The sequence below is a fragment of the Lactuca virosa genome, chromosome 9 (assembly GCF_052849685.1).
Source record: "Lactuca virosa cultivar CGN04683 chromosome 9, Lactuca_virosa_CGN04683_v6, whole genome shotgun sequence".
In the NCBI taxonomy this organism is placed as follows: domain Eukaryota; kingdom Viridiplantae; phylum Streptophyta; class Magnoliopsida; order Asterales; family Asteraceae; genus Lactuca; species Lactuca virosa.
In genome coordinates this window covers 265058008-265067941 of record NC_136434.1, presented here as the reverse complement: position 1 = coordinate 265067941, position 9934 = coordinate 265058008, and the positions used below count along the sequence as shown (strand labels likewise).

The following is a 9934-nucleotide window of genomic DNA, read 5'->3' as shown; positions in this document are numbered from 1 at the left end:
CAAGAACCAATAGACGGTGGCTGTCCATGCTGCCACAACCCCTGTTGCCCATGTACCAGCCAAACCGTATACAGGGAGCCTACCCAAGTGCACCAAGTGCAATTTCCATCATAACGGCCCCTGCCGGGAAATGCACTGCACCAACTGCGACCGGAAGGTCCATACTGTCCGGTTTTGCAGAGCACCACCCAAGCCCATCACCCAGGTCCCTAGTGCAGGAGTAAGTCAGGCCTGCTACGGGTGTGGCGAGACAGGGCACTTCAAAAGAAGCTGTCCGAAAGCTGGGAATGCGGGAGGAGCAGGGAGACTACTTGCTATTGGCCACAATGAAGCCGTGACAGACCCCACAGTAGTCACGGGTACGTTCCTTCTCGATAACTCATATGCATGTATCCTATTTGATAGTGGGGCTAAGAGGAGCTTCGTGAACCAAAAATTCAAACGCTTACTTAATCAAACACCACAAGAACTAAAAGAAACCTTCGTCGTAGAAATGGCCAACGGAAAGACAGAGAGTTCTAAAGAGATTTACATAGGTTGTACCCTCACGCTGGATAATCATTCATTTCCAATCGACCTCATACTAGTAGCAATCAAGAGTTTCGATGTCATTGTGGGCATGGACTGGTTGAGTCACCATCGTACTGATATTCTGTGTTTCGAGAAGGCAGTCCGCCTAAACCTACCGAATAACGAAACTTTGTTGATCTACGGAGACAAACCCAGTACGAGCCTTCATATCGTCTCAAATATTCAAGCCTAAAAGTACTTGCATAAGGAATATCAAGCATTTCTTGCACACATAGTCGATGTGAAACAGAAAACCAAAGACCTAAAAGACCTCCCCGTAGTACGCGATTTTCCTGACATCTTTCTGGAAGAACTCCTAGGATTGCCCCTGCGACGTCAAGTCGAGTTCCGAATCGAATTAGTGCTAGGAGCTACCCCCGTAGCCAAATACCCCTATCGTCTAGCACCAGCTGAGATGCAGGAGCTATCCGGTCAACTTAACGAATTGCCCAGCAAGGGCTTTATTAGACCAAGTTTCTCACCATGGGGAGCACCAGTCTTATTCGTGAAGACGAAAGACGGATCGTTCCGTATGTGCATCGACTATAGAGAACTCAACAAGCTTACGGTCAAAAATCGTTACCCTCTACCTCGCATAGACGATTTATTCGATCAACTACAAGGGGCGAGCTACTTTTTAAAGATTGATCTGAGATCCGAGTATCACCAGTTACGAGTATTGGAGGAGGATGTCCCGAAGACAGCCTTCCGAACTCGTTACGGACACTACGAGTTCTTGGTGATACCAATCGGATTGACCAACGCGCCCGCAGTGTTCATAGACTTAATGAATAGGGTATGCCGCCCTTACTTGGATCAGTTCGTCATCGTCTTCATCGATGATATACTTATCTACTCTCGAAGTAAGGAGGAGCATAATGATCATCTACGATAAGTCCTAGGAACCCTACGAACGGAGAAGCTCTACGCATAGTTCTCTAAATGCGAATTTTGGATCCGAAGAGTCGAATTCTTAGGACACGTGGTTAGCGAAGAAGAAATCCACGTGGACCCATCCAAAATTAAAGCTATTGAGAACTGGTCAGCACCGAAGACGCCTACATAAATTCGTCAATTTCTAGGCCTCGTTGGCTACTATCGCAGGTTCATTCAAAACTTCTCGCGGATTGCGAAACTACTTACAACACTGACCCAGAAGGGTGTGACCTTTGACAGGGAAGAGAAGCAGGAGAAAGCGTTCCAAACGCTAAAACGAGCCTTATGTACCGCACCGATACTGTCCCTCCACGAAGGGACAGAAGACTTTGTGGTATACTGCGATGCGTCAAATCAAGGGCTCGGCTGTGTTCTGATGCAACGAGGTAAGGTCATCGTCTATGCCTCAAGGCAGCTGAAAACAGACGAGGTCAACTACACCACACACGATCTCGAATTAGGAGCAGTTGTGTTTGCTTTGAAAAACTGGAGACACTACCTGTATGGTACGAAGAGTACTATCTTTACAGACCACAAGAGTCTACAACACATATTCAACCAGAAGGAGCTCAATATGAGACAACGACGGTGGGTCGAACTACTCAATGACTACGAATGCGAAATTCGTTATCATCCGGGTAAAGCCAACGTAGTAGCAGACGCCCTAAGTCGGAAAGAATATTCTGTTCGAAGAGTCAAATCATTGACTATGACTATCCATTCGCACCTATCCACACAAATTAAGGAGGCTCAGCTCGAAGCCTTGAAACCTGAAAATGTGACGGGTGAATCCCTGCGAGGAATGGATAAGAACTTAGAAGTCAAGGGTGGCGGAGCTTTGTATCTCATGGACCAGATCTGGACACCGAGACACGGTGGCTTCAGAGACTTGGTCATGACCGAAGCGCACAACACTCGTTATTCCGTCCACCCAGGTTCGGATAAGATGTATCTGGATCTTAAAAAGTTATACTGGTGGCCTAACATGAAAGCGGAGATTGCTACCTTCGTAAGTAAATGCCTTACTTGCGCAAATGTCAAGGTCGAATACCAGAAACCATCAGGTCTACTTCAGCAACCGGAGATACCTGAATGGAAGTGGGAGCGGATCACTATGGACATCATAACCAAGTTACCCAAGACAACGGGTGGACTTGATACCATTTGGATCATCGTCGACAGATTGACCAAGTTCACACACTTCCTGCCCATCAAGGAAACTGACAAGATGGAGAAGCTCACAAGAACATACATTCGGGAGATAGTACGACTGCATGGGGTTCCTATATCCATTATCTCCGACAGAGATAGTAGATTCACTTCGAGACTCTGGCAGTCGCTACAAAGCTCCTTAGGAACGAGGCTAGGCATGAGTACAACCTACCATCCACAGACCGACGGACAAAGTGAGAGAACTATCCAAACCTTGGAAGATATGTTGCGAGCCTGTGTGATCGAATTTGGAAAGGCATGGGATACTCATTTACCCCTTGTCGAATTTTCCTACAACAACAGTTATCACACGAGCATAAAGGCTGCTCCATTTGAAGCCCTCTATGGCCGGAAGTGCAGATCCCCTCTGTGCTGGGCTGAGGTGGGTGACACACAGTTAGCTAAAGGACGAATTCCTGACAGCACTCTCACAGGTCCGGAGATCATTCGGGAAACGACAGAGAAGATCGTTCAGATTCGTGAACGATTGAAAGCCTCTAGAGACCGACAGAAAAGCTACGCAGACAACCGAAGGAAAGCTTTGGAATTCCAGGTGGGAGACCGAGTCCTCTTGAAAGTCTCACCCTGGAAGGGCTTGATACGCTTCGGAAAGCGTGGAAAGCTAAATCCAAGATACATAGGGCCTTTCGAGATTCTCGCCAGAATCGGCCCTGTAGCTTACAAACTCAACCTACCCCACGAGCTTAGTAACGTACATCCTACCTTCCACGTCTCGAACTTGAAAAAGTTCCTATCCGACGAGACTCTTGTAATCCCACTCGACGAGATTTGGGTGTTCTTTTTATGGACGCTCTCGGTTTAACATATTCTATAAATTTCGTTTAGGTCGCTAAGGCTAAAAGTCGCTCTATCGTAAATTCACTATTTACGTTTCCTGGTGTCGTGCCGGTTCCGTCGCGAAACTTCGACGGGTCATAACTTCTTCGTTATAACTCGGATTTCGGCGTTCTTTATATGTACGGAACCCTTGAGACATATACTACCACTTGGAAAGGATTAATACTTCTAAATAATCTTCCATCAAAAACTCATTTTTGATGCTTATTGTCTCTAAATTGACTAGCCCGGATCTACGGGCGTTACAAGTGGTTTAGCTGACAACTTTAGTATAATGAAGCATTTGGAAATCTTGAAAGAACATTTCTTTTGGTTCAAGATGATCGTGAAGATGGTGCGTTTGAATAGAGTTCCCAAGGCGATTGTTTCAGTTCATGATTCTAAATTCTTAAAGTATTTCTGGAATGCTTTATGGAGAAAGGGGGACTAAATTATTGGTTATCACTTCGTTGGGAAGGCTGATGGACAAACCACAAACAGATTGGGATGTGCAGTTGGTTCATGCTGAATGTGCTTTCAAGATCAAATTTCCCAGAAATTATAAGGGCCTTCCGGAATTGAGGTCAATTCCTTTTGAAGAGGAAGGGTTTGATGCGAAACTGGGAGGTGGATGCGAAAGTCACTTCAGGTTCGATCCGTGTATGGAAGGCGATCCGGTTTTGTCTACTGAATGCGATCCAATTTGGACTACTGAGGGTTGCGAACCGATTTTCTCTGCTGATGGTTGCGATTAATTGCGACTGGATGCGATCGATCGCAACCGATCACAATCATTTTCACTTCATTGCGATGTCGTTCATTGCGAAGGAGAGTTGAATGCGAACGCATGGTGACTGGAATACAAACGGAGGATTGAGTGCGAACGGAAGCTTGGATATGAAGGGTATAATTGGATGTGAAAAGAAGCTTGGTTGCGAGAGGTTTCGTTGGGATAGGCAGTCCGGGGAGTTAGGATGCGAATGCGAGGCCTCGGAAGTCTAATAGTCACCTCAGGAAAGGGTCACACCTCGGAAGCTGAACAACCATGGTTGAAGCCGTTTTCTTTATTTCTTTTTAAATAAATCTTTAATGTTTTTAATAAAGCCATTGATTGACATAGTTATTTAGTTGTCTTTTGAATTTCTTTTATCCGATTCTTTGTAAGGCTATATATAGCCATTTGGGTAGTCATTTGTAAGCCGTTGATCGAATATATAAAACTTTGAACTTATGTTCATTCGAATTGTTGCGTACGATTCAAATATGATCTTTGTTGGGACGCGCCTCCTAATTTTGATCTTGAAATCAAACCAATAAGTTTTGGTTTGTTTTCACCGAAGATTCAAACTATAAGTCTAGTTTGGGCTTCAAATGTATATTTTTTTATTACTTTTTATTGTCGTTTGATTCAAGAGTTATTTTATTCCGCTGTAGGAGTTGTGTTTGAGGTTCAAATACGCATCAAGTAGCAATGGTATTTTGAAAACAAATATATATTAGTAATTGTATAATATATATTAAGAAAAAAATCATTAACTAAACTCGAAATATAACTGAAGTGTAACTTTCTTTGAGAAAAATTACTTAGCTAAAGGTACAATAAGTAAGGCACAATGTACAACTATATAAACAAAACGTAAATTCAATTAGAAGTATATACAAAATAACAAATTATTATACCCTTTCAAGTAATTATTTTTCTTTTTTGAGCGTCACATGAATTCATAAAGGGTGTTTAACATTTGACAATTTTGTAGCCGATCCGATAAACGGGAACGACCGTCCAAGTTCAGACGAAAGGACAACCATGGCGTCTGCTACTTCCGGCACCACATTAAATGCTTTACTGTTGCCTTGCTCAACAGTGGGGAGATTAGGGCGTACATTAGCAACGACATCTGGGAGGAAGTCCTTCTCACTTTTATCTCTCTCCCCGGAGCTGGTGTATCGCTGTGGGCGGCGATGGAAGAATGTGACCGCAGCAAGAAAACTTATAGTTCGTGCCGCGAGAACCGAATCTAAGGGCGTTTCTCTTGGTTCCAGAGCTCCTAATTTTGAGGTATTATCTTGTAATTTCTTAATCCACTCATACGAGTATTAGATGCCTTAATCATCAAAATTTCATGTTCTATTTTGGTAAACCTTTTTCCGTTTACTTGATAAACTTGTTCAGCTGGAGGAGCCGCTCACAGGGAATATGTGGACATTAGAGGACTTCGAATCTTATCCGGCATTACTGGTAAATGCAGCTTTTACGAGGAATTCGTTTTTCGGAATGTTATAATTTATAAATCGCAATTTCTATGGTGCAAAACGATTTCATGGAGGATTAGGATTAGGATGGATACGTAGATACTTTATGCTAACTGGAGATTATTTATTTACTGTGGTTGGTAAATGCCCTCATCAATTTTTTCATCGACAATAGTCGGACAAGCTTTTTTATTTCAGTCCAAAGTTATGTTAGCAAATGGTTTAACTTTTATGTGGCTGGCTTTGTTTTATAAAGGTGTGATTTATGTATTTGATTGTTAGTTGAAAACTTTAAAATAAATGATGTGTTTGGCAGGTTATGTTCATTTGCAATCATTGTCCATTTGTTAAGCACTTGAAAAAGGACATTGTGAAGCTTACAGACTTCTATACAAAGGTAGGCTGAAAGCTTTTCTATTTTCTAGTCACTTGTATTTGTGACTAATCATTGTTTTCTGCTATGCTACAGAAAGGACTCGGAGTGGTTGCAATATCATCAAACTCCGAAATTACTCACCCACAGGTTCGATTCAACTTAAAAGTATTTCTAATAATGTTACTTCTTAATATCAAATTATCAATACTAAGAAAAATACAGAAGTCAACTAACTATTTTTCTAGTGATTAATCAATATATTATTTTACCATTTAAAAGAAACATTTTCCGAGTTACCCGATTTTGGAAAATGATAAAATACAAAAGAGTACAATTTCACTATTTTATGATTTCTACGAATCTCTACCATTGATTTAAAAAATTTGTAGGATGGACCAATTTTCATGGCAGAGGATGCGAGACTTTTTAATTATTCATTCCCATACCTTTATGATCGTGTAAGCTTCTCTCAGCCTCTATGCACTCCAACTCCAAGTTTAGAATACGTTTCTTTTCAAAAACAAAATATGATTATTTAAAAGTCTATTTATTGGACGGGATAGGACTAGACAAGTTTTTTACTTCTATTTTTGATGATCAGGATCTTGAGGGAATTTACGTCTTTTTCTGAACAAGTCCCTGTCCCACCTTTTTGGATGGGACAAAAAGTTGTATTTTTGTTCCAACAAACGACAGTCCGAGTCCCATATACACCAAACATAGTACGACTTGTATTTTGTCCTGTTTCGTCTAATCAGGTCATGTCATGTCTAACAGATCAAACAATTTTTTTATATAATCTTTGCAGACACAAGATGTTGCAAGAGACTATGGCGCTGTTTGCACCCCGGAGTTTTACTTATTTAAAAAGGTACATCTCCCTCAGCTCTTTTATATCCATACTAATCTATTCTTTAATTATAATTATAATTAATGAATTTTTGATTTATAAAAAATATAATATTAAACATAATAAAAGTTCATTAAACTAAAATGAGATTATAATAAAAAGTATCTTCTTTAGTTATTTATAGAAAATAAAACTGTAGGTTGATTAATATTTTAAATTTAAATGTGTCATTTCATTACAGGATGGCCGTCGACCCTTTGAACTAGTATATCATGGTCAGTTTGACGACTCCCGGCCAAGCAACAATGTTCCTGTCACAGGGAGGTTTGTTCTACTTCTCCTTACATCTCAATAAAACAAAAAATACATATTTTTTTTGTTCATACAAAAAGACACGAATGCCCTTCTCATTGTCATCATCGAAGATGGTGTTACTGACGTTTTTAGTTAAAATAAATAATACCCTGTGCTAGGGACTTGAGCTTGGCAATTGACCGTGTTCTTAGTGGTCAACCGATACCACCAAATCAGAAACCGAGGTGCCTTACTCTTTTGATTTTTCTTTTAAGCTGGTTAATTATACAATTTAATATTTGTAGTCTAACAAAAGTATTTGTGGTTTCTTTATTTGTTAAAAGTGTTGGATGTAGCATAAAGTGGCATCCTGCGGGAAAAGTATAAATGGAAATGTGGTTCATGCTTCCTCATCGACTTACTATTTATAAGGTGTACGGTTTTAAAGTTTTTATGTAACTAGATATGTATTCAAATGTTCAAAACATAAGTATATGTTATTACGTACTTAATGGTATAGACCTCCACACCCATCTTCTTGCTGTTTTCGAATGAGGGATATTTTGGGAACAAAAACAAAGATAGATCGAAAAAATGTCATTGATGGGCATACTTTTTAGAGAAAGGTGTTTTCAATCATATTTGATCAAAATCTTTGTTAAGAACAACTTATAGTCTTGGTTACAACATATTTAGCATGAACTCGGGTTAAATGGTTCATTTGGCAATATTATAACTATAGATGTGAGTTGTGTCAATAGTAAGGTGGTGAGATTTCTGGTTCAAATTTGGATGTCACATTCTTTTTTCTATGGATTATTTATGTACTTATTTATCTCTTCTATGTTTGTTGTGGGACAACACAAAAGGCGTTTACACTTTTTTACTTCTTTCAGGAGCTTTGAAAAGCTATACCTACCCAAGTGTTTGAGGGTTTCAAGTCCCGTGGTGGATGAAAGGTGTAGGTTTAGGAGTACGATTAAATGAGTATGTAAGTTAACCGTTCTAAAAAAAACCTTGTTTCACTTATTTTTCTCTTCTTGGTCGAATAATCAACTTCTCTATGTTTTTTGTGCATTGGGCTAAGAGTAGGAGCCTAAGAATGATCTTAACATGTCAAAAGTTGCAATCTAGAAAAAATTGTCTAGTGCTACTAATCATCAAAACTAATAATAGAAAGAATTGTTTGTCATATGTTCGATATAACAAATGTCACATAAAAGATAATGGCCGAGAATGGTCATGATGTTGAACAATCTTGTAGTTGCCATTAGACTTGCAACATTAGTGTCTCAGAACGGTTTGGTTTGTTTTTAGATCTTCGTGGGAGTGATCTCGCAATGGTCCAAACTTGGTCTTCTTTCAGACTGTTGGTGGATTGTCATTATTTTTTGGAACGACGATATTTTATTAAGAAAAACTAGCAAGGAGCTAGGAAAACACAAATACAACTACATATTAGAAGAAGCTAAAGCGGGTTATGCAACCAATTAATCCACGAAAAGCTACCAACAATGTCATAAAAAATAAGTGAAATCCTAGAATCACGATGTCGGGTACATATTTTTATAGATTTGATGATGTAAAAGATATACATTATAGTTATAGTTTTATTGCTCATTGTAGACAGTCAGTCTTGTCTAAACATGTGTAAATAATGCAACTTAGACAAGCTGATATGTCAGAGTTTGTTTATTTGGTTATTCCGAAGATATGTTGATGTTTCTGAAGACTGATATTGAAGATATATGTTATTGCTCTACCAAAAGCTGAAGTCCAGATGTTGAAGATTGAAGACCAAATCTGAGCTGCCTTAACTGATAAGATCTGGAACATTTCTAAAGCCTCCGTTGAAGTTTTGGTACTACTGAAGAGCATCCTATGATGACCAAAAGACACTGAAGGCATTATCAGCACCAAAGGCACTGAAAGTATTAACAACACGAAGAACATCATTCAGCGAACACTTGATCTGCTGGTACGAATGACTGATTAGTGTGTCCATATGCTGAAGTTATTACATTGATGACACACTGATGATATGATATGCTGATGACGTGATACATTGATGGTTATACACCATCTGCTGAAGCTGAAGCTAATCAACAGATGACTCCCTGACGCTGATGCCCCTGAACAACGTATATCGTGTTGGTGCTGATGTCTGAATCTGGAGCAAATCGGAATTACTTGGTGAAGAAGTATTCTGAAGATCTGATTTGATCTGTTCCTTAAATACTAGATTTGATTTTATCTTAGAAGATTCAATCCCATCAAATCAGGGATTTGATAATGGAAGATCTAGAGAATCTGTTGAATTCTTTCTCCTAGGTTTAGATTAGTATTTATACTACCCTCTCTCGATAGTTGAGAGTTGATGATTTTTATTGTATTTTGGGTGAGAGTTTCTATAGAGAGATCCAAGAGTTCTTGGTGAGTTCTTCGAGAGGATTCAAAATATTTGTTATTTCCGAATCATTGTATTTATTCTCTTAGTGAGAACATTCTTAGTGAAAAACCCGAAAAATAAAATTAGTTTTTATTTGCTAAATACTTGTGTTATTATTCCGCGTTTCTATAAGATTCATACATAAATATTAGGGTTT

General features: G+C 39.4%; 1 protein-coding gene across 2 annotated transcripts; it reads left to right on the top strand.

Annotated features, from left to right (window-relative positions):
* Window positions 1-5249: 5249 nt before the first annotated feature.
* On the top strand, window positions 5250-8392 carry LOC145140413 (Thioredoxin superfamily protein). 2 transcript variants are annotated; one of them, XM_079073916.1, is made up of 10 exons: window positions 5250-5614; window positions 5729-5794; window positions 6125-6205; window positions 6278-6331; window positions 6574-6642; window positions 6993-7055; window positions 7276-7358; window positions 7508-7573; window positions 7673-7760; window positions 8225-8392. In XM_079073916.1, the coding sequence occupies exons 1-9, from the start codon at window positions 5363-5365 to the stop codon at window positions 7713-7715; spliced, it is 777 nt and encodes a 258-aa protein (XP_078930042.1). In that variant the 5' UTR covers window positions 5250-5362; the 3' UTR covers window positions 7716-7760; window positions 8225-8392. The 2 variants fall into 2 exon arrangements, with proteins under 2 accessions (XP_078930042.1, XP_078930041.1); XM_079073915.1 differs by lacking the exon at window positions 8225-8392 and having other exon boundaries at window positions 7673-7845.
* The last annotated feature ends 1542 nt before the right edge of the window (window positions 8393-9934 follow it).

What these genes read in the sequence shown, in the direction of transcription:
- LOC145140413 (XM_079073916.1), top strand. Translation starts at nt 5,363, where the DNA reads ATGGCGTCTGCTACTTCCGGCACCACATTAAATGCTTTACTGTTGCCT. An exon ending in CCAGAGCTCCTAATTTTGAG is followed by an intron (nt 5,615 to 5,728) that starts GTATTATCTTGT and finishes AAACTTGTTCAG; the next exon opens with CTGGAGGAGCCGCTCACAGG. An exon ending in TTACAGACTTCTATACAAAG is followed by an intron (nt 6,206 to 6,277) that starts GTAGGCTGAAAG and finishes GCTATGCTACAG; the next exon opens with AAAGGACTCGGAGTGGTTGC.